Source organism: Protopterus annectens, chromosome 1.part1 (assembly GCF_019279795.1).
Source record: "Protopterus annectens isolate FY-2018-M chromosome 1.part1, PAN1.0, whole genome shotgun sequence".
NCBI classification, from domain to species: Eukaryota; Metazoa; Chordata; order Ceratodontiformes; family Protopteridae; genus Protopterus; species Protopterus annectens.
The window spans coordinates 171543817-171570474 of NC_056726.1; the positions used below are offsets into that span (position 1 = coordinate 171543817).

The 26658-nt window shown below is 36.8% G+C and overlaps 1 protein-coding gene across 2 annotated transcripts in view; it reads right to left on the reverse strand.

The window, feature by feature from the left end:
• The window catches only part of PLBD1 (phospholipase B domain containing 1), a 1215938-nt gene that overhangs the window by 94710 nt on the left and 1094570 nt on the right, over nucleotides 1-26658 (reverse strand). For both annotated transcript variants that reach the window (XM_044073961.1, XM_044073969.1), the window contains one exon: nucleotides 2075-2260. In XM_044073961.1, the coding sequence (XP_043929896.1) occupies nucleotides 2075-2260 (186 nt within the window). The remainder of the gene's footprint in view (nucleotides 1-2074; nucleotides 2261-26658) is intronic.

Below are 26658 nucleotides of genomic sequence, written 5' to 3' on the forward strand. Positions count from 1 at the left end.
TTATATAATTGTTACTAATAACTATTCTGAGGTCATTGCACATCAAGGGTAGAACAACATACTCCTTCAAAGATTTCATCATTTCATTTCATTCCTTTCATCTACTCAGTATTTTGAGAGGTGACTGCTCAGTCAAAACCATGATATATATCATGAAAGAAATGTTGACTGTCATAGAAAACAACTGTAGTCAAGGACACACACCTGCAATATTTGTTTTTAACAAACAAGTTATAGGGTATAAGATAACAGACTAGCTATTTAGCCTTAAAAAAAGTTGTGTGGGGTCATGGAAGCTTACTAATCCAGCCTAAAGCTGATTTGAGGACTTGAAAAAGTCTTGTAACCTTATGTTCTTGTATATTCTGTTGGAATTCCTGTCAAATGGAGTAGCACAGTCCATTCCAAGCTACCCAATCCCCATATAAATACATTGAGACTTGTGTCTGCATTTTTGGCATTAAGATTAGTTTAATTCAAGGAGTGTGATGGACTCCACTGAAGGTGTGCCTTGTCATCGTAGCTGTTCATGATTTATATGGACAGGACATCAAGATGCAGCATTGACTGGAATAATAAGTAGTTTGGAGATCTAGAGGTGGCATTTCTGGTTATCGATGATGTTGTCTTTTTGGTATCATTTGACAGTGGTGTCTCTTCTAATGGCAAAGCATATTAAATGAGAATCGGCATCTCTGTATCTGAGGTCATGGCATGTTTCTGGAAAACACTGGATTGCTTTCTTTAGGTGGGGTTAACAACTACCCTTACTGATGGAAATTAAGAACCATACGCAACAATATTGTTCATGAATACCTGCATGAGGGAGCAAAAGACTGAAGGATGGATTACAGTAACAGCTGAAGTCTAGTAAATGATAAGCAGTTTACCAGTAAGTCTGTGCTCCTATCCTTAACCGTGATCATGAGCTATGAGTACTGACTAAAAGTAAGAAGCACAAGGTACAAGTGGAGGAAATGAGATTTCTCAACATGGCCACTGGGATCACTCTCAGTGACAAGAGTTAGGAGCATGGTAATTCATGAAAGAACTGGTGCATCTGCTGTTCCTCTGGAGTGAAAGGTGCAAACTGTAAAAATAAGCCCATGGGGTGGCTCCTGTTGGAGTAGCTTCAGGCACAGTCCACCAGGACAATGTTCCAGGGCAGCAGAAGGACACAATGGAGTGACGGCATCTTTTGGCTGGCCTAGCAGTATTTGTGAATCCCCCCAGAATCTGTCTTAGGAGAAGGAGGTTTGATCTATCTTAGTTAATCTGCTGCCAACATGACTCTTGCCAGGAATATTAAAAAGAAAGTGGAGTTATTTCCAACTCTCAGAACACCAGTCATCTTCTCCAATATTCTCCACTTGGTAGCACAAACTTAAATTATTTTCTTACAGGCTTAGGTCAAAAAAGAATGCTAAAAAAACAACACTTTCCAAAAGTAGAAACTTTGAGATCACATGCCAGAACTACACCCAAATTAGAGTCCACTGAACCTGTCTGTTGGTCATGCAGTTTCTTTCTTATATGAAAACAAAATCATTTTTATGTAAGTTACCTAAGTTTATGCTTCTCCACTTGCTGATCTTAGATGACCAAGATCCACACCAGTCACCCCATTATTCCATTCTTTCATTCCTTCATATAACCCTTCTAAAAATGAGTGTTGATAGTTATGTGGCAGGATTCTGATCTTTATTATGTTGCAGATGTAATTTTTTTTGTTGTGCCCTGTGCTCATTTGCACTCCTCCATGATGCATGATACATGCAGTGTTTTCTCCTACCCGCTTCACTGTAGAAATCTTTTAAGGCCCCACCTCCATCACTGTTTGTACCAGCATGCTGTAGCATGCTGTTCTATTTCAATCTCCATTAGAGAGGATGATAGGTACTGTAAAAGTCTAAGAAGTGGCTTTCTATAGTTCAGTCTTACTACTTTCAGAATGGTACTTTGGCACCAAAGTCACTATTCACAGCCAGGCTGCTGTCAATGCAGGGAGCGGGCTGACCTTTACAAAGAAATTTACTTATTGACTATACTCCAAGACTAACTGATGTCTACTTACTGTTATATCTCATAATATGTTTCATTGACTCCATATCTTTCACATTTCCTTGGTCTCTTCGAAAGATTTTTGCTCTGGGACACAACTCATATGAATATTTGTTTCCATAGTATTTGACCATTTCTGGATAGGAACTCATATTATAGATCACCTCATCAAATGGGATGTTGTAGGATGGCCAGTATCCTGTGGGAACATTACAGAGTTTTAATTTTTATTTTCTGAGAAAAAACATACTTAAAAATCAGACATTTTTAAAACCCATTGCTAATGCACAGTCTAGAGAACCATATTTAATTATTATAAAAAGTCAAAAACAATATAACTGGCATCACTCTTGTAGGCTTTTGAATGGCTGATAGGCTGATGCAATGCATGTTTATGCATTAAGGGATACCAGTCCTCCTCATAGAACACACACACACACACACACACACACACACACACACACACACACACACACACACACACACACACACACTCAGATGTACACATAACATACATACATACCGACATACACACACAGACACTCAAATGCATATACATACACATGCATATAAATCACTCATGCACACACACACAAACGCGCACACACACACACACACACACACACACACACACACACACACACACACACACACACACACACACACACACACACACACACACACACACACAGAAAAGCACATGGAGAAGTATAGGCACATGCATGCACATTTGCACACACACAGACACACACACACACACACACACACACACACACACACACACACACACACACACACACACACACACAAACAGCTTTCTGTTGTTAATTTCAGATTCCTAACTCATGACAGTATATTCCACAAACAACAGAGTTGTCACATAAAGTTTAGTAAATATTATATAACCAGTGATACTGCCTTGAGAAAGGACTTTTAAGCACTTTTGAAGGTAGTAGCAGACAGCAAAGTACCTGAAAGGTAAGTTTCTTTTAATTTTGTAAAGCAGAATAATAATTGTCTTACTAAGTTTGCAGACAGCTCTGGTGCTTACTACTGGCTGCAGAACACATGAAACCATACAAGCTGCACTGCACATTACTGCATACCATCATTCTGTAAAAAGAGTTTAAAAATCAAGGAAGATTACTCTGAATTACAGCCAGTGTGGGATAGGGAGCACTTGCTGGAATTCAATTTTTAAAATGGCTAAAGAACAAGCAGGTATGAGGAAAAGTGAAATGAACTTAACATGTTACCATTCTTCCAAAAGAAAATGCATGGCAAAAGCACTATAAGTAGCCATACTGCTGGGATGGAGTTATTTCTTTTTAATCATCTTTATTGAAATATCACTTATGGCATAGGCAATCATATATTTTTATAACTGAAATCAAGCCATATTGATACATAGCTCTCAAATGTCCAGATTTTCGCAACATGTCCTTTTTGACTCATATTTTTAGTCCGGTTCCCATAAAATTGTAGTTTTCTGGCAAATCACTGAGTACTGAAGTCAGAAAATAATGGCAGACATTTGATTTTCAGACTTAATATCCTTCAAAAAAATTCATGCTAATGCAAAACCTATTATTCTACCAAATTTCTAAGATTGTAAGAGCAATATTTAAAAAGTGTCCCTATTTTAGGACCTTTGTCCTCCCATTATTTGTAGCTTTGTCCAGATTTCTTGCTCTAAGAGGTTGAGAGGTACAGTATATATGGATATTATCTCAGTTACAAACATTATACATCACATATAATCTTCTGTACAATCACTGTCAATCGAGCATTACATAATTTACTCAGTTTCTGCCTTCCCTTAAACCTCATTCCTCCTCCAAAAACATTATTCTGCATGTATTGTTTTCACAATTCCCATTTTTCTATGTAATTTTCTCCTGCCCTTTACTAAAGATCTCACTTCCAGTTCTTTTATCGCTGTTACTATAGTCACTACTTCAAATATGGTTGGTTTAGAGTTTGATTTCCATTTTTTAGTACTGGGATGGAGTTGCTGACTGCAGGAAGAGTATGCCCATGTTTAGATTGGTGGGAATCCCCTACAATTCTACGGCCTGGTTATTAGGGTCTGTCACTAAAAGAATATCCATAAGAGTGTGATGATTTTGACAAAACTGACAGTCCATAACACCCACATCGTCAGACATAAGAAGGATGCATGATGATTAAGCAGTCATCCAGATAAGGGTAAATGTGAATCTGCTTCACATTACTGACATAGCAACAGCAGCAGCAGCAGCAGGAACTAGGTCCTTTGGAAAATACTAAGCCACTTTTGCTAGGCCAAAAGGAAGAAATGAAAACCAAAACTGTTGGTCCTCCACCTGTAATGTGGGGACTTTCCTGTGAAGGTGGAACACTGCAACATGTCTTTCAGCATTCTTTAGAGTGACACTGGCTATTCAAGTCCCTAAATAACACAAAAAAATTTCTGAAGGGGCAACATTTTTAAAATCATTGACTTTGAGATGTATGTTCAAGTTGAACAAATCAAACTATCCCAATGGAGACCATTCTTCTCTTGAACAAGAAAGAATTTGTGGCAATACTTATAATCTACTGCCCTGAGGGGACAGGGAACCCCTTCTACAAACATCTTCCTTAGCATTTTAGGTAACGAGAGCGCCACCCTGTTTACATGGGACATAGAGCCGCCTGGGATATGTCAATGCTGGAGTTTTGACAATAATTTTATCTTGCAGCCTAACTCTAGAACACCTCTTCCTTAATGGTTTGCTAAAATATATCTCCCAGTATTTATAATGGTTGCGATTTCCTCCCTGCTGCCAAAAGTGCATTTGTGATGAGGAAGACATTAAATAAGAAGGAAGAAGAGAAAGGGGAAGATCTCTGTGCTGCAACTGTGGAGAAAGATACCAGGAATAATTTAACTGAACTGTCTGTCCATAGTATAAACAGTGTTTTGAGAAATTTCCTCTTAAAATGTTCCCTTTCTTCACAGGGTCTTTGAATCCTAGCCTAATGTCTATTACTAACTTCCTGTCCTCATAAGAAGAATGCTGATGACCTTTCCACTGTCACAGGGGCACTCATACCTCTTTATGCACAATAAATATCTGAAGAAGCATGAAGACAGACACTTTTTTTAACTTCAGTTTTCTAAAATGCAAGATAAACTAAGAAGGGTTCTTACCATAGGTCTGATGTTTTCTGGACAGACTTTGTATTTAAGTCAACCTGACCTTCTGACCATAGCAGACATGACAGCCACTCAAAAACAAAATATTCAGTCTGATAAACTTTTATGTGTCATGAGACAGTTCAGAAGCATTGCTCATCATCTTGAATATGTTATAAATAGGACTCAAGAAATCAACTGCTCATTCATAACATGATGATAATTAATTAAAAACACTAACAGATCTAATGCTTTTACAGACGTGTAGAAATCATACAACTCCACAGCATAACTTTTACACAACTTTGATTCCTTATCTACAGGATTAACACGGCCATCTACAGACTTCTTACTACCTTTTGCTGCAGCTAAATCAACTTGATCAACAACAGGAGGAAAGGATTTAAACCAATGTTCAAATCTTTAGATATAAAATATTTTACAGACCTGTATATTACTGAGAGATAATCCCTGAGATTCACTAACAATCGTGTAGACTTTGTGCTAAGCCTACACAATTTAACCATGTTAGCGTGACGAGTAACAATGCCAATAAAATATTTGCAAACACCTTTTCATGGCCAGCAATAGTGTTTGTGGTCATGGAAAGGAGCTGCAATCACAAACAAAAATGTAAACAAAATGGCTTGTCTCTAGATGAATCTAATATATGAGCATGTGCTGTAGCCCAGAAATATTAAGGGCAAATACAGTGAAACAATTCTGAAAGATAGAAAGTGAAATGGGGGAATTGTACACAAAAAATATTGGTTGTACTGCATAACTAATTAAGAGGGGAGAGGAAATGGGTAAAGTGTGCTCATATACTGCAAGTAAGTATGTGGAAGTGTCAAAGAAACATTTCTAATATAAATCCTGCCATATTGATGAAATAATAATTAATCTCAATAATAACACATGACTTATGCACATGACTACAAACAGACATGGTCACAAAGGATGTGAGAGGGATATAAAGCTGCAGTGTAACAAAGGGGAGTTAATGTAATATACATGCTAATAAAAATGCTGAGTTGAAATAACAGCAAGGACAGAATACAAGGAATATATGTGCAAGATGACACCACTGCTGCATTCTCCATTTCAGCATGTATACGCAAGAACAAATGAACCTTACAACTGTCATGCCATACACATCAGAAATTGACATGTTTTTACAAGTAAATGTTAGTGGCACCCACAGGAAATGGGTTTATCACCTATAAATATGTAATCAATGCGCAAGTGTTGTATAGTCATGTAAATGCTAAATGGTAATATAATAACACCCAGCATACATAACAGACAAATGACAGTAGAGACCAGATGACATTTCATGATTACAGGTTTTCCACTGGTAAGTTGCACACTTCTCAGATATTGTTATACTTGGCATGCTCACATGGAATTACAGGGAAAAGTAACATAACAGCAATTCAACAGTACAAACAAATAATAAAGTGCCATAACAGAGGGCCAGTAACATTTTCTGATGGTCTGGCAGCATGCCATACAGTAAGAAATGTTTTATGGAAGCTCTCATCTGCCAATAAGTTGTATAGTATAATAAAAAATAATTGCAGTAGTCAAGAAATGTTTGGATGGACACATTAAATACAGAGCATAATTATTTTGGAAATATTTAATGCCTGTGAGCAATGAGTGACATAATAAACACTCACATCATGTCATTTTTGAACATGCCAGGAAAGATATCAGAGAAATCGGAGAGATGCATATCAATCATGGACACTACAGAAATATGCATATTGATTGTGTCATGAAGAACACCCTTGAAGGGCTTACATTACTTTCCTATCATAAGGGATACTGGTGCCCTAAGTTGTATGACAATAGCCTAAAAAGGTGACCCTCTAACTGTGCTATAACTATTGCCTGTGTGTAAGTCACTGCTGTCTGACACAGTTGTCTGACTGACAGATGAATTCTGAAGAAGTCTATTCACTGGAGTGGACGAAAACGGTTATCTGAAACTCAATTTACCTTTAATAACTTTGATTTGGGAAATACATTTGTGCATTTTTTGTTTTTACTGACAGATGTTATCAGATTCAAACTCCTGATTGTGATACAAGGCTCTCTACAGACCTCTGTATTGAGTGCATGTGCCTGAGGAGATAACAGTGGAGGCTGTAAGAAGCATAGCTGGTTCAACCAGTGCCCTGGCTGGGCTGCTACTATGAACCAGTGCCCCACCCCCTCAACTCTTCAAGTGAAGAGACAAAAAAAAAAAAAAAAAAAAAAAACAGTCACTCCTGTGACATCCCTCCTCTGGGCCAGTAATTAAGCAAGGAGCCTCAATCCTTACCACTGATACCAGTGGGGAACATTCAATTAGAACAAAAATAGATACACACAGTATTTTCAGATGTAGCTCTCTGCACCAAGTACAATTTCACTTAAATGCATGCAGGGAGCACACTCCAGTCCTGGGAAGGAACTTCCTCTCTAGGCCCCAAATAAGACTCCACCTTTCTCTCTGCATATATCAGTGCTCTGTGTCCCTGTTCCAAGTAGCTGACACACTTCGTCTTTGAGATTTGACTTTCACACACACACACACACACACACACACACACACACACACACACACACACACACACACACACACACATGCACACATGTAGGCACACACACACACACACACACACACACACACATCGTCTTTGAGATTTGACTTTCACACACACACACACACACACACACACACACACACACACACACACACACACACACACACACACACATGCACATGTAGACACACACACACACACACACACACACACACACACACACACACACACACACACCTGGGAAAGGCTGGCAAAGATTTATCCGCTATGCCACCTCCACCCAGGTAGATTCACTGCCAACATGCCAGCTAGTTTAGGGATCTTACCAGGGTACCCAATTACTCTTAGTAAAATTAATATTCATATACATGGTAGTGTTAACCAAGCAGCAAGACATTCAGGAATGTGCAGCCACATTACCACTAAATAAATACAATTACTCTCAAAGGTTAAATATTTTCTCAAAGACTAGCCACAAATAATGGTAATAAATAATAATAATAAAATAGAAAACATGAAAATACTGAATATCTATTTATAATAAACACCAGAATTTCAATCACAGGAATTATAACAAAAACTAACATAAATGGAAAGACTCAGACAAATACAGAAAAACAATACTTTTAGCTAAGCTCACTATATTTTCTTAGTTGACTGAAGAATTACTGTTCCCTATTTATGTTAATTACTAAAACAAGGTAAGATGAAGTAGGTAAGTGGTCTTGTCAGTTCCAAAACAGAGTGCTGAGTGTGATCTGTCACAGTTGCCACTTGTATCTAAACACAATTTCAGTGTTGGCTACAGAATATCACATCTGGTTACCTGATTCTGTGGTTCCCACACTACCCCTTTGCTAGAAACATGGGCCAGGATCTGGCACAGATGTGTCACAATGCACACCTAGAAGCTGTATTCCAGCATCTGGAGACTGTAAAACAATTCCAATACTTCCACCCTTCCTGCAGACACTAAAAAGCCATTCTCTGGCACCTCAGGGTATTAATTAGTTCACCACTAAGGACGATAAGAACAGGATCTCAGCCCAGACAATGCATCTCTAGCTGCATTCAGACCTCTGAGATAAAATATTTATGACCTAAACCAAGTCATTTAATTTCAAGCTATTTTTCTTAAGGTTAGCAGGGCTGAGCTTAACCCTTCTCTTCTAGTATCCTCTGTTATAATATATATACTTCAACAGTTAGCAACAATACAGTCTGACATGCATGTATATTTATTTTCTGTCCAGCAGGACCCACTATTGATACATTTTTAACACAAGCATCTGTACAAATCGGTTTGATATTCAAATGACATATAATTCTTTATAAAACTCCAGCTAGTTATGCTAGCATTTGTTGCACATGCACTTGCCTTCTCTCTCTGGCACAGCTGGCACTACCACACATCATTACAACTCCTTCTACTGACACAACAACTAGGTGGCCATCTGCATGACATGTCCTCAAATGCTTTTCTAAAATCAGCTTGTCTGTGTTTCTTTTGGAAAGTTTTCATTCTTCTTTCTTATTTTTTATTTTTTAGAGTGACACAATAAAAAGCATTCTTTTAAAAAAATCTTTTTTATATTTTTATTTTAACTTTTAAAACATGGCATACTACAGTGCACAGGTTTGACTGCAAATGCAATACCAGCTTTTAAAAAATGACATTACTTTAAAGAGTAATCAGGATAGGCTAATCACACCCCTCAACACTTTGCATATTGGGCAGTTGCCTCTCTCACATCACCCTAGCTATGCTACTGGAGGCTGTCACAAATAACTGAAATCAATTTGTGCAATAAGGAGTTACAAATATAATTTGAACAATCTTATTTAGTCAGAATGTTGAAAAGGAACTACCTATATTACTATCCACACAACAGTGAGCAGTACAATATCAATGCTTTTTTGACAATTAAGTTGTTTCCATTGTGAATGTACATACACTGTTCTAGAATTGAACCACATTCTACCTGTGTAGGTATGTTATACAAGCCATTAGTCAATGCACATGCCACAGGGGCTCTCACAGCATGACATGCCCCAAATAACCTTTTCACTGCCGTGCAAACACAATATGTGCTTATGTATCACTGTCTAACATAAAAATTGATACAAATAACTACATGCACTGGTGCTTGTATAACATCAGCATTTCATACAATATTGCCCTTTTCAGGTACTGAACAGCAAGCTATGTAACTCCACCAGCTAATGGCATTTGGATGAAAAGCAATACCACAGTGCCAGCTGGACAAAAGTGTGACATTCCACCTATGGGGTCTATGTTATATATTCGAACATTCAAAATGTCGAATACCATATGTTCAAGACCATATGGTTGATATTTGAATGTTCGAATATATAATAAAAAACAAAAAAGAAAAAGAAAAACATACCTTAACAGTACGAGCAGGAGGGCAAGCCCCCTGTGCCTCCCCACCCCCCTACTTAAATATATCAGCTCCGAGATCGCACTTCAGTGCAGACAATGGAAATTCTCCCATTCTGCACCATACAGCACCAATAAAGTAAACCTTCGAACACTTGAAATGTCAATCATATGGTCTCGACCATATGACGTTCGACATTTCAAGAGTTTGTTTATTTGACATAGACCCCCACCTATGCTAACTTATTACATCATATATATGTGTCATAAACAATCTCTTTGAGATAAAAGAGATAGAAGAAACCTCTCCCACTGTGAATGGACACATTTTAACTGTGGTGGATGCCATTCATGCATTACAGTATAAGGACACACAATGTTAGCAGTCACTGTATGTGAATGTTGAACACCTAGCCTTTGACAACAGAAAATACATGACATTTTAGAGAATGACTGTGCCACAGTAGAAGTGTCACTACAATTGTGAGATATGCTGGTATTTCAAGGCTTTATATCATGTTATTGCTGCAAGGGATATGAATGCCTATAATTGCTGAACTAAGACAACAATATACAGAATGTTGTCTCATTCCCTCATGCCAGATGACAACACTTACCACTATGTTATGTAAGGAAGATGTTATCACATGACATTATTATTCTGAATAAAAGCATTGCTATGTGTGAAAATGTATCTTTTTCCAAGAGGAATCAACATATATAAATGTACACAGTAGATGTGTTTGAGAACAGTGTTAGTGACATCTACAGTCACAATAAGGCTAACACAAAGTAGTCTGAACAGTAATGGCTGGATTTGAACTAACTACTTAAGATCACAAGCTACAGATTAGTGCCTGAATCACAATCACCACATGACATGTTGCTGCACAACTGTGACAGTGCACAGCTGAATGGATGACATCACCAGTGTTTATTAGCTGGATGTGTATTCAAAAAAGTGGTCGAAGGGCTTAACAACTCGGTACAACTATACATCATATATGTATCTGAACAGTAGTCTATACAGTTTGACAGTGAAAGACACACTCACAGATGGCTTAAAATATCCTACCTATGCAGTTAAAAAATCTACAAAGCAGATTATCAAAGTCACATACCATAGAAAAGTTGCACTACAACGTAAGATACTGTAGTTATGGTAGCATTATGTAATTATTGTGTTGTCATAAAGTAATTTCTCCTAAGGATGCTAGGATTTTTAGTTTAACACTTTGCCACTGTAAATATATCTCATATGTAGAAGGGTACATAAAGGTATTTGTGATGTAGCCAGCTGTAAAAAACAGTAATCATGGTCAAACTACTTAAGCAAGGATGGACTCAAACTACCTACAAATCTAGTTACACAATGTATACAGCACATTATTTGCAGCCAGTGCCACATGAAAAGTCTGTGTACAAGTGAGGCATACAGCATCTATGAACAGATATCATCAACAGTGTATTGCCAAGGAGATACATGTGGTAAAATGACTCTTACAGCCATCTGGGGTTGTAAATGTTGCTACTGTGAATGTGTGTAAACCAATCCTGAATTAATTTTCAATCACACACACAATCACAGAACTTAATCACTGCTGTATTTTAACTTCCTACCTATCTATTTACACATTCTACAGAATAGTGTAAAGTATGACAGTATACTTAAGTAAGAATAACATCATCAGTGTGTTTGGGAAAAAAGGATAAGGGGATGGTGGAGTCATCCAGCAATTTAAAATGTTTCTCTGGAATAGAAGTTGATTCAGCATAGTTGTGTTGGAGGACATGCTCACCTGAGTCTATAACCCCCCCACAGTACCCCACATTTAGCATCAAACCTCCTATCAATCTAGTTACACAATCTGTACAGCACATTATTAGTTGCAAACACCACAGGAGAGGTAGTACTTTGATGGGAGAGAGTACACTTTTTGTCAGGATGACCTCATGATTATGTTGCATACAAGACATTTCTCTATGTTTCTGTAAAAAGTGGGAAAAGGGAGCTGTGTGTAAAGTGAAATGAATTTACCACAGGGGAAATGGATATAGCACACTGATTTACACACACACACACACACACACACACACACACACACACACACACACACACACACACACACACACCTATTTAGTTACACAATCTATAGAGCACAATATCAGTTACATGCACTTTTGTCAGGCTAACCTCATGCATGACTTTGTTGCAGACAGAATGTTTCTGTAAAAAGTGGGATAAGCAAGCTGTGTGTAAAGTGAAATTATTCTCCTGAGGGAAGTGGATGAAACAAAGAATTATACACACACATACAAGTTATCACATTGAGAATTGTACCTCTGACTTGTACCGTTACACAGTCTTTAGAGCACAGTACTAATTGTGTGAGCCACAACAGAATTCTGACTTTTAAGAGAAGAGAGTGCACTTTTGTCAGGATGATCTCATCAGTGTGTTGTAGAGAGGATGTCTTTGCTAAAGTGGGATAAGGGAGCTGTGTGCAAAGTAAAATGTATTTTCCTTAAGGGAAGTGACTACAGCACCAAGCATTACACAAGTTTCCCATGTTGAGCATCCAATTTCCTACTTATTTAAGTTACCCAAACTATAGAGCACAGTATTAGTTGTAAGTGCCACATGAGAGGTCTGTTCTTAAGAGAAGAGAGTGCACTTTTTTCAGGATGACCTCATCACTGTGTTGCAGACAACATGTTTCTGAAAAAAGTGGGATAGTGGACCTGTATATAAAGGGAAATGACTTCCCCTCAAGGGAAGTAGATACAGCATGAAGCATTACACACATGCACATGCACACACGCGCGCGCACACACACACACACACACACACACACACACACACACACACACACACACACACACACACACACTCACATTTCACCACATTGAGCACTGAACCTTATACCTATGTTGTTACACAGTCTATACAGCACAGCATTAGTTGCAAGCTGTGACAGAAGAAGGCTGACTCTTAAAGGGAGAGAATGCACTTTTTGTCTTGATGACATCATCATTGTGTGCAAAGAGGATGTTTCTCTTAAAAGTGGGATAAGGAAGCTATGTTCAAAGGTAAAAATATTCTTCTTAGGGTAAATGAATAGAACACCAAGCATTATATATATACACACACACACACACACACACACACACACACACACACACACACACACACACACACACACACACACACACACATTTCACAAGCTGAACATCGAACTTCCTACCAATCAAGTTATACAATCTAGAGAGCACATTATTTGTTGCAAGTGCCACAGGAAAAGTCTGGTTTTAAGGATGTGAAAAAGCACATATGTACTTGTTGAAAATCCACTGTCTGTAACAGATGGTACTGTGCATAGTTTTTTTTGAGCAAATGAGTATGTGTGCACAAAATAGTGTAACAGCACTGTGATTGTCCCATGGAATTATATACTTATCTAATAACATTTATATACTGTCCTTCATGTACATTGCATTACTGTGAGGGATATGTACCCGTTTCACAGTATAGGATGCCGAAGAAATTCACAATGGATTATCAATCAAACTTTCCTGCATTTCTTTTTTTTTTTTCAATAATTTTTATTTATTTTTTACATCAAAGCAGAACAGTAAATGATAAATAACAAATATAGGAAAAACATATGAACATTAAACAATTGTTATACATTGAAAGTAATGCAAAAAGAGGCTGATCAATCAAACAATACTATTTATACTATATACATAGATGCTTTCAAAATTCAGCATAGCAAAAAAAAAAAAAAAAAAGAAAAAAGTAGTTTTGCAAGAATTATTATAGGTACAACATTAAAGAGAAAAAGAAAAACACTTATAGGGGTTAGGGATGTATGATGTGTAAAAACTCCTAGCTATAGTGAAGTATGAACATTTGTGGTAGATTATGCAAGAATAATGTTAAAGATTTGTTCCCATAAATTCCTAAATTTAATATTTTTGTCCCTTTTATTAATTATTATTTTATGGGCTAATAGATGTTTAGTCGCCATCAATCTGAAGTTCTCCCATGAGTTATTAGTTGAGTTAAGCTAACTGGTAGCTATATAAAGTTTCATTAAGAGAAAGATATTAATTAGGGTAATTGCTTGTTTTTGGAGATATTATTTGGAGGGATATGTAGTAGAGTAAATTCCCAAGTGAGTGTGGATGTTTGGTAGCCCATCTTTTCTAATTGAAGTTTAAGGGAGTTCCAAAGTTTAAATACACATTTACAGCTCCAGAAAAGATGGAGTAGGTCAGCAATTTGGTCTTTACAGTGTGGGCAGAGTGGGGAATTTATAGGGTTAAATTTATGAAGAGTAGCAGATGTGAAATACGCATTGTTATAGATCATGAGTTGAGTAAAAGCCAATTTCTGAAGGGATATAGATTTTATTGTTAGGTTAATTGCCTGATTCAACTGATGGTTATCGATGGAAGAGAGGTTTTTTCTCCAATATTTAGAAATAAGAATATAATCCTGGAATTTAATGTCTTTGATCATTTTGTAGGTAAATGTAATTTTTTTTGTTGATAGGACAATCTTCCAAAGTAAATTACAAGTTGCTATATCTTCATTGTTTATGATAGTGTCATGGAGATAGCTGATACATAATTCTTTAATCTGTCTCAGGATCAGTAAGTATGATTTGAGAAGGTTCAATTGGTTCCTTATTTCTTGTACAGAGCAATTTAAATATGGATATATGTCTTGGATGGTTGTGTTTAATAGACGAGAGAAGTGGTTTAGGTTTAGAGTTTGGTTATTTATTTTAAGATTAGGGTTTTTATGTAAGGGTTGTAATGTCATCATAGCTTGCATAAGGTTTAAAGATTTGAAGAGTTTTTGTGTTACTATAATGGAGTATTTGAGGGGTTCTATTAAGTTACAAGATTTCATTAAACTGGTATTTAGAAATGGTAATGCTTTGGGGTTGATATCCAGGCTTTTGATATGACTATGGCATATTCTTATCCAGTTTGGGTACCAAGCATTATTTTTTTGGGTTGTATTCAGCTATTTGTAAAACTCTATTGGTATTTATAATTAAGTAGTATGTCTCAAAGTTTGGAAGGTCTAAGCCACCTTTATTTTTGGGGGTTGTTAGTTTGTCATATGAGATTCTGTTTTTTTTTTTAGGTTCCCAGGTGAATTTAGCAAGTTTGGTGTGTATTTGCTTAAAGAAGTTATTGGGTATGACTATATGGGAATTCATGAAAATATAAAGTAATCTGGGTAGGACATTCATTTTAATTACAGAAACTTTGGCCAAAAATGGTAACTTTAGATCTATTAAGCTCTAGTGAAATGTCTTATCCATTTTTGTTTTATGTTGTTTGAGTAGAAATCTTTGTTGTTTGTAGAGAATGTGATACCTAAGGAATTAAATACGTCTTCAGTTTTTAATTTCCCTATTAGTGGTAGAAGAGAGAATGGTTTAGGAATTTTTAAGGGGAAGATGTTAGTTTTTTTAAGGTTTAATTTGTAATTCGATATCATTGAGAAGTGTTCAATAGCGGATAACATTTTATTTATATCCGAAATTGGTGTGGTACAATAAATATTCAGATCATCAGCAAAAGCTGATAAGAAGATTTTGGTGTTGTAAAGTATTGGGGGGTTATGGTATGTATTTTGTTTTATACTTAGGAAGAGAGGCTCAAGGTATAGGTTAAAAAGTAAAAGAGATAAAGGGCATCCTTGACAAGTTCCATTTTTAACAGGAATCCTATTTGACCAGGTTTTGTTGATATATAAAGATGTATAGGGATTTTTATATAATATTTGTAGGATTTTAATACATTTTTGGGGTATATTGAAGTAAGGCAAAGTTTGAAGTAAAAATTCTAAATTTACTCTATCAAAAGCTTTTTGGGCATCAATGACTAGAGCATATATGTTTAGATTGTTTTGATTAGCATATGAGATTAGCGTATTAAGTGTTAATGTATTATCGCTTGTTTGCCTAAATGTTGTAAAACCAGACTGTTCGGGGAAAATAATTTTATCCATTATGTTTTTCAGTCTGTTTGCTAGTATGGTTATTAATATCTTGGTGTTAATGTTTAATAGTGATATGGGTCTATAGCTATCTGGGTTTTTAGGGTCTGCTTTTTCTTTAAGTATAAAACTAGCTTTGGATGCATTAAAGTGTATATCATTGACTTCATTATTTATTATATAGTTCAGTATATGGAATAGGATTTGGGCTACGATGGGGTAAAAGGTTTTGTAAAATTCGGTAGTGAGACCATCTGGGCCAGGGGCTTTATGTGTTTTCATTTGCTGAATTGTTGAGGTTATTTCATCAATAGAGATGGGTTCGCTTAATTTTTCTTGTTGATTTGGGTCTAATTTCGGGAAATTGATATTTTGGAAAAAGTGTGATCTATCATCTTTTGAGGGTAGAAATATTTGTTCTCTATAGGTTTGTGTATATATTAGTTTGAATGTTTTAATAATATCTTTATTTTAGTATAGTGTTTGTTCTCAAAGTATTTCAGATATTTGAGAAGTGGATTTGGTTTGGTTTATAATTCTGGCTAGTGCCCGGGAAGGTGTTTGGACTTCATTAGCATAGTTAGCTAGCATTTTGGTTTCATAAAATGATAATTTATTGTTATGTAAAAGGAAGAGATCCTTTTGAAGTTTCAAGATTTCTGTTTCTGTTTGAGTATTAAAGTTAGTTACTAGTTCGTGTTCGAGTAGTTGTATTTTGGTTTCCAAGTCCAGTTCCTCTTTAAGCTGAATTTTTTTATAGTAAACTGCTTTTTTAATAAATATTCCGCTAATTTGTGCTTTGGTTGGGGCCCATTCAATATCCAGACGTATTTGAGAATTTGGAATGTTTAACAGGGTTGACTTAAGAATAGATTTAATTTCATCAATTATCTCTTTTTTGTTTAGAAGATTGGGGTTCAGGGACCAATTGTAACCTCTTTTTATTGTACAGTTTTAGGGTTTCCTTTAATATTTAGATTAATTTTGGAGTGGTTTGAGAGGTATCTAGTGTGTATGATCAATTTTGGATCTAAAGTAATGAGTGTTTTCGAGATTAAAAAGAAGTCTATTCTCGACCACATTTTGTGGCAGTTGGAGTAGAACGTAAATTTACTAGATTTGTTTGGGCTATCTCCATATTTAAAGGGATCATATAGTTTGTAATCATGTTTAAGTTCATTTAAAGCTAGTGATGCTTGTTTGTTATGTGATCGAGTTATACTTGACTTGTACTGTTCTGGATTTTGGTATGTGTTCCAGTCACCACCTTGAATCATATAATGGTCTTGGAATTTGTTCAGAATAGGGTATAATGATGCAAAGAAGGAGTGTTGATTATTACAAGGGGCATAGATATTTAGTAACAGAATAGGTTTAGAAAGATTTGGAGTTGAGAGAATTACATAGCACCATCTACCCTCTTTGTCCACTTTGGTTTCCAGAAATTTGTCTTGATATTGTTTTTTTAATTATTATAGCTACCCCCGCAGTGTTGGTTTTGCCTTCAGAAGTTATAATTTCCTTATCCATTTTTTCCCTCTAATTTCTCACCATTGTTCAAGGATTAGATGTTTCTCCTGGACTAATATAAAATTTGCTTTTGCTTGTAAAATGAGGTGTAAAAAAAAGTTTTCTTTTTGTTCTGGAGCCCTTTGATATTCCATGAATCAAATTCTCACATTGAGGCATTTGGTGTGTCGATAAAGTAAGAGTTGTATATTAGCTAGAGATAATAGTTTCTGCTTACATTTTGATGAGGTCAAATTAAGAAAGCATCTTATTATTCCCGTCCCAGCTCCATGCCTAACCACAACCCCCATGGACCAGGAATAAAGCAGGGAATAATTAGTTTATTAAGTTTACAGATCTATAGATCAATAGAGTATTTACATATTGTGTTTTGACATTTAAGTAAGAAATGAAGACAAGTATCCCTGCATGGGTTTTAACAACATCGACAAAGCTTAACAAACTGACTCCCTAAAAAGCACTACTAATATAGCCTTAGTTTCCTCAAAAAGTTTCGATATAAAGAAGTTATCACCTCAGAGGTAACTTGTCCTAGAAGATTAACAGTAGATGAGATCAACCTCGAAAGACAATATTAGAAGCAATATTTACAGATTTTACAACTGTATTCTATAATAATTATTTATTTTTATTCTTAGTCTGTCTAAGCTTATTTCTTCAATCAAATTAATTGAATTGATCATTTACCACAAGTACTTTGAGTGAGGGAAGGGGCCAGCATCCTTCCCTTACCAGTATGGTAAGTGACCAGATTATTCAGATAGTAACAAAATAGTTACAACTATCTGTGTCAACGTATTAAAGTATGAATGGGAGTGAGCATGGATGCATACATGAATGTTTATATGACTGGGGTTATTTTTAACAATTCCTTATAGGTACTGTTGTTACATTTTGCTCTCCAACGTTTTAGTCTGCAAGCCTAGCACCCAAAACATTTGGTGTTACCCTTATAGGTTAAATATTGCTGGTCTATAAAAGAACCTCAGGAACAAAATGTTTAATCTCCTTATTCATAGCATTTGGTGACTGGCTGTCTAAGGCTACCAGAGTGGTATAGTGGGTTAAAGTTACGTGTTGTGTCTCATTTTAGTTTATAGTGGGTTGAGAAGGGGGTTTATTTAACACTAGAGTGTACATCTTTAGTTATATAGATATGGGTATATAACCAACCTCTAGATAGCTTGAAAAGATATTAAGATCAGCTTTACATCAAGTACAACCATGAACATATAATTAACTAAGTGAACATGTCTCTCCTTATATCAGATTAGATAACAGTTTGATGAACATGGTTTATAGTAGCAAACATATATCACAATGTAGAGGCAGAGATTACAGTAAATAAAAAACTTTTTACATATCATCATCTTCTTTCAGCTGTTCCCGTTAGGGTTCGCCACAGCAGATCACCTGTTTTCATTTCTTCCTGTCCTCTGCATCTTGCTCTGTCACACCAACCACCTGCATGTCCTCTCTCACTACATCCATAAACATTATCTTAGGCCTTCCTCTTTTCCTGTTACCTGGTAACTTCATCCTTAGCATCTTTTTCCCAATATACTCAGCATCCCTCTTCAGCACATGTCCAAATCAACATAATCGTGCCTCTCTGGCTTTGTCTCCAAACCTTCTAACCTTGGCTGACCCTCTAATATACTTATTCCTAATCCTGTCCACCCTTGTCACACCCAGTGCAAATCTTAACATCTTTAATTCTGCCACATCCAGCTCAAACTCCTGCCTTTTTGTCAATGCCACTGTCTCCAACCCATATAACATAGCTGGTCTCACTACCCTCTTGTAGACCTTCCCTTTCACTCTTACAGGTACTCGTCTGTCACAAATCACTCATGACACTCTTCTCCACCCACTCCATCCTGCCTGTACTCTCTTCTTCACCTCTCTCCTACACTCACCGTTACTCTGAACTATTGATCCCAAGTATTTAAACTCATCCACCTTCACCACCTCTACTCCTTGCATCCTCACCATTCCTCTATCCTCCCTCTCATTCACACACATATATTCTGTCTTAGTCCTGCTGACCTTCATTCCTCTTCTCTCTAGAGCATATCTCCATCTCTCCAGGGTCTCCTCCACCTGTTCCCTACTCTCACTACAGATCACAATGTCATCTGCAAACATCATAGTCCACGGGGACTCCTGTCTGATCTCGTCTGTCAACCTGTCCATCACCATTGCAAATAAGAAAGGGCTCAGAGCTGATCCTTGATGTAACCCCACCTCCACCTTCAACGCATCCATCACTCCCACTGCAGGCCTTACTGCTGTCACACTACCCTCGTACATATCCTGTACCACTCTTACATACTTTTCTGACACTCCTGACTTCCTCATACAATACCACAACTCCTCTCTAGGCACCCTGTCATATGCTTTCTCTAATTCTACAAAAACACAATGCAACTCCTTCCGACATTCTCTGTACTTCTCCATCAACACTCTCAGAGCAAAGATCGCATCTATAGTGCTCTTTCCTGGCATGAAACCATACTGCTTTTTACATATAAACTACAGTATTTTACCACTGGGGCAATGGGATCACTGGCAACTTATCTCAAGCACCAGAATTTCAGCAAACAAGGACCCTGAGTGGGAAATTTGGAACTAAACATCAACCTCCAGCTAGCTATTTTATATTCAAAAGACCACCCTCTGTAGCTTCATAATCCCCACATCCCCCAATCAAAAGACCAACAGGATATCACATCTGATCACCTTCGTTCCATGAGTCTTTGGTACTCGATATCTCTAGCCCTATTTGCCAGTATATCCCATGATTGTAGTTCAGGCTAGTATGTCAAAGTAGTCATTGGATATTATGATATTTCAGGGTTTCCAAGGTAGGTTATTATGAGTCCTTTTCTTACCCTTTCTAGAGTATGTCAGAGTAATAAATCAGATATAGCTTCCTTTTTATATTTTCCCCTTTTATTTTAAACATGACATACTAGCATTATAGGCTAAATTCTGCCCTTTGTAACTGCATGATAAACGCAGAAGTATAATAGCTTACTGTCTTTTATTACTTGGTTAGAATGGTTTAACATCTGGTAGTTGGAAGAGATTTGGTCTTACAGCTAGATTATGTAGGTGTTAGGCTAATTGTAATCTTTACTAATAATGTTTGCAGAAATGTGGTTTGACACATTACATATTGATTAATTACCAAGATGGTTAGACTGGATAATGATTCTTTTATATATGTAAAAAAAAAAGGATCAGAGCATTGTCATTGATTATTCTTTTGCAGGAAAGCTGTGGGCAGCATAAAACCAGAGAGGAGAACATGTTTCTGAGTTCTGCTTATTTGTAGTGTTGGCACATCCCATTTGTTTTAGCTGCTATAGGGGATGCATGTTCGTTTAATTGTTAAACTTTTATGACAGCAATATATATCCGTTAGACATAAAAAGGAAAATAGATGAATTTACTGTTCATGAAACAGGTTTTTATATAGTGGGTACCTAAACTGAAGTTTCCTATTTCAGTTTAGTTATTAGCATAAAGAAGCAAAAAAATAAAAGATCTTGTTTAAACTAGTTAGTTCTGAGACTCTTAGTGAGAGCCGGAAGCTCGCCTTTGTGATCCACTATGACAGGATCGTGTTTAGTTGCTGATTCGTTCTTTTTTTACTTGACAGAGAGAGATGATTTCTTTAAGTTCCCTGGAATCCCAGAATGAAAAGGAATACCTTGCCACAAGTTAGCGATACTTGGGATTTAGAAAAACTCTACAAATATAAGACAATTGCCCACACATGTAAATACATGAATGTCTTACAGTCTGCATTGATTTACTACCGGAACCGGTCACTTTGTAGCTATAAATCGCGTTTGGTTGCCGATTTGTTCTTTTCTTTACTTGATAGGTATCAAACTGTTTTTTAGATTCTATTAAGTATCCTTCGAAGTGAAGCGACTATGCAGGCGCTCATAGGGGGACCAATTACACAGCCTGGATGTCCCGGAAGTGTTAACCTTTAAGGATACCTGACAGCCGTGGTGGCAAGGCTTTTAGTTCCTATCATGGGAAAAAAGTAGAGGCAGAAGGAGTTCTGAACTTCTGCATTAGCTCCTTGTGGCTTGGTATAGAAAAAAAGGGTAAAACACCATTTCTAGAGGCCTAATACGGCCCAACACAGAGTCAGAAGGCAACAGCAGACCTCGGACCATCGTAATGCTTGCTGCTGTAGATTTAAGGCTCAGAGGACATTCTGGTGAGTGTATTTAATGATCTAGAGTGTGGACTTTTTTAAACACGGCAAGAAAAGTGTTTTTGGCTTCTTTATGATCAGCGACCACATGTTTAACTCCCTCTAGGTAGAAAATTACGGAGCTTGGATATTTCATTTGGAATTTTATTTTCCTTTCAATCAGGAATTTACAGTAAGGAGAGAGAAGCTGTCTGGCTTGCCTTATTTGGAGGGGAAGGTCTTGAGCCAGTGATATTGTGTTGTTATTCCAGGTAAGAGATCCACCATTTTTCTTAGCAGACATTAAAATTGTGTTAACATCTTGAAAGTTTAAGAGTTTTGCATATACAGGTCTGGGTTTGTGTGATATCTGTGTTTCTCTCAGAGCTCTATGTGCTTTTTCTATTATTATTTGCTGAGCTTTTCCTGGTTCTTTGAGAAGAATGGAGAAGATTTGGGTGATGGAAGAAATCAGATCATTGTGAGTTACAGATTCCAGGATGCCTCTTATGATAATATTATTCCTTCTAGACCTTGCTTCCAGATCTGTAATCTTTGCTTGGATGTTTTGGATTTCAACATCATGAGAATCAGTTTTTTTTTTTGTTATTAAGGATATTTTCTCCTCATTTTCAATGATTTTGGCTTCAGATTTATCCATTCTGTCCATTATTTGGTTGAATCTATCCCCAAATGATTGCAGTTGCAAAGATAGGTCTTTAATTGCTTCTTGGATAGGAAGTAGTGCTGTTTTGATATTCTCTAGGTTTGCTGGTTGATCCGGTTTGTTTCTGTTACCAGATTTAGAGGTATCTGGCTGTTTTATTACTTCTTGTCTCTTAGAGTTAAGTCTTTCTCCGGAGATAGTAGGTCAGAAAGTTTAGTTTTGGATGTGGTAGTATCCATATTTTTATCTTTTTTCAACATTTTGTAGAGATGATATCCCCAGGTTTGTGTGTAGAAATCAGAGTGCAAGGTCTCACAGGCACACGGCTTATTCTTTCTTCACTGAATCTGCTTCAATCTTAGTTGTTTAATTGTTAGATCAGTTCTTCCTTCTAGATGATTTTGTTTTAAATGTTAATTACAATTGAGATTTCAGAATATTTTGTTGAGATAGGTACTGGTATGTCTTCTGGGTTAATTTAATTCCAGATGAATAGAAGAGCTAAGGATTAGCAGTGCTTACAGAACAGCGGCCATCTTTGACTCCCAAACTTTCCTGCATTTCATTCTGGGATGATTGCACACTTGACTTGTCTCATACTTGCACAATGTGCATTGACAAGACAAAGAGACAACTTCTACCTGGGATAGTGCACTGCAAAATAACAGTGATGGATTATGTGTGAATATGTTAACCAAAATTGTAACACAGTTGCAAGTGTTCCCATCGGAGGGCAGACATACATTAGCTGACTGAATTAATTGAGTCAACATCACTCTGAAATCAAGATAACCTGTTGATAAAATTAATACAGACATACCAATGTTGTGTAACCCAATTCACTAATTAATTGCTTTTCTATTTTTTTTATTTTTCTCTCTGCCAGAAGCACTATACTGTCAAGCTGAACTGCTCTGCTGATAGCAAAGTATTACTGCAGGCATAATCATATCTTGAGGTGTTGAACTTAGAATGGGAATTAGCAGTAGCTTTTGTTGCTCTTTGCAGACTTTCATGCAAAGAAGCACTATACATATACAACCATATGTTAATCTGATGTACTACATAAGCGCTACATGCTGTGTTCACATACTGGGTGTTGTGATTCACATTTTTGTCATGAAAGTTGCATTTGGTAAATCTTTATAAGTATGCTACAGTTGTATTATAAAACACATAAGGGACCAAGCATGTTATTGCTGGTGGAAACATGGGTTATGGAAACAGTTTTGAATTTCAGAAGTTTACTGGATGACACAGTATTGGTGGGAAGAGTTGGACAGTTGGCGACAGGAATACAGAATACAAACATAATAACAGTACTGCTTATGTCATTTATGCACATATTTGTATTGTGTTATTTTTTGATTTTTATCAGCATAATTACTCATGCAAGATCTGTACAAGACAGTCTTCACAACAGGGAGCAGGCACATTTCTATAACTGATGAAAAAAACAAAAGTGTAGACCACTCTGTTAAGGTTGGAGTATGAAACAGTAGCAAAACATTTCCAGAAAACAAGCTCCTTCCAAACACAGCCATTAAAAACTCTCAGTAAACATATAAAATATGTCTTTAATTAAACTTATAAATGGATAAGTGCTTTCACAGCGTAACCTCTACTTCCTCAGACCATTTAAATAGGGCATTTTTTTTTTTGTGGAACAGATGCCCATTTTTTACTTTTTTTTTGGGAGAGAGAAGAATGTTGTGGGAGGTGCTTAGGAATAAAAGGGTCAGGTTGGTAGAGTAAGTTAGGAAGCATGTGCAGACATATAGAACATACAAGACGCATAGAGATGGTGACCGAGATGAAAGGTTGGGGACACCATGACTTGGGATAGGTAGGGGACCTCAGAGGTGCACCCATGTCCAGCTTAAGAACAGTGAGAATCTAGTCCTCACCCTCCTTAATTACCATCACTGTTTCCTGCATCATCTGCCTGGGGCAGTGCCAGATATGGCATCATTTTAGCAGTCCAGTGCAGGACCTTTTCAACCCTGCTGATATGTGTATTGAGGCCCCTTACCATGATATCCTCCACAAAATGTGTCAGTTGCTGACAAAATCACCACTGCCCCCAGCAGCTGTGGCAGAGCTACTTGATGCAGATGGAACAAGTAAGGCAAGAGATCGTGGAGGCAACTCTGACAGGTTGTGAACTTGAAGTGTTGGGTACCTGTGCTGCCACCTTTGAAGGTATGGTGGGCCAAGCCACAATGGTCAGTCTATCTCTCTGTGCTGCTCTTCATTTTGCTTTCAGCAGTAAGGTATGCAAACAGAGAAATGTTAAAAAATATTACCCCTCCCCCAAAAATAAAATAAAAGAGATGGAGTGGGGGGTCAAAAATAAAAGATTAATGGCATGTCACATTAATGTATTTATTCAATAGATTTTTGGAGGCAATTCATCAATAATTATGACAATGTTATACTGTACACCTTTGACACATTCATATGGGATATTAAGGCATGAATGTGTCATAAATACAGAAATCTCACTACTAATACTGTACATAAGAAAGAACAGCCTTCATTTCCCTATGATGGATATGATATATGCATTCAAATGTAATAACTGCAATTACCATATTTGAATTGTTCCTGACATATTATTATTTTTAATATTTTAGAAATAATATCCAGTAATAAAAACCTAATTGCTGCTTCTAGGTATTGAACACACATACCATTAAGCTGATGTTATCATTGACTACTGCAAGCAGCAAGAGTTATTCAGGAAAGCATCTATGCTTGATATCAAGGCTGAGGTATGCCTACTCAAGATGTTAGTGACTGAGGGACTGAAAATAGTTTTCTGGCTTGAATTTGGACCTGAGTAATACTCTCTGAGGCAAGCTAATCTCTCCTGGTGCATCTCACTGTCTGCTGCTATTTCTGATGCAGCTGTACTGTACAAAAATAAAATAAATATATATGAGAGCATTATGAGTAACTGTGTTGGCTGGATAGATAATTAATGCCATATCATAGACAAGTTATGGGCCAGTACACTTACATAACTGAGGGGTGTTCACAGTCCTAAATTCAGCTTTCCATCAATTTAGGAGGTCCTACTTACACTTCTTAAGGTCACTGTAGTGGTGATAACATTCTTCCCCAGTACATGGAATACAGTTGCACTGGAAACAACCTTGGCTAAACTATTTGAAGCCTCAGTCTTATACTGAGCCCTGGTATAATCCCCTGCAGCAGCCTATCACTGTAGTATGTCATGCAGAATGCCACAAATATTATGGACTGCTCAGCACTCCACATTTGTGCTCTAAATTTTTGCCAACCATGTCTGCAGAAGTCAAGCTAACAATATATGTCTGAATTGGTGCCCAATTCAGATTTCGTGTAAAACTTGGTTGTGCACAAAGATGCACAGCTTTGCCAATGGTATTTGCACAATTGAAGGCATACGGATTCTTTGGCAGACACATTGTCACTACTTACATCAAATAGCACTAAAGGTGTGAAACATGGCCTTGAAATTTGCCGTGTGTGATGTTTAACCTATTAACACAAGTTCCAGTGTTTAACAATGAAATGCTTAATGGCATGGTTTTTAATCCTTGCAGTTTGGAAGGATAAAAATGATGAATTGTGAGATACTGTGATGTTGAGGCTTACACTATGTTAACATTTGTTGTACCTGGTGAGAACTGGATTCATGGGATAAAGCATGCAAAAATTGAAACTTAGCTAATTAACTGTCATTGCTCCAGGAGAGCTACGTTTTAAGCATGGCAATTAGACATATATTAACTTCAGAATGAATGGAGATGTACTTCAAGGCCTGTGTGTGTATGACTTTGATCAGTACCAGGAATGCATTTATATGTAAAAGGCAGTGATTCTACTTGTAAGTATATTTCAGGTGGATACAGTTGTATGAAGTGAATAATATAGGTTGAGTTACATTACATACACACTTCACAAGACATAACTGTCCTAAACACATAGTTAGCCTATATGATAAGTCATGATGATTA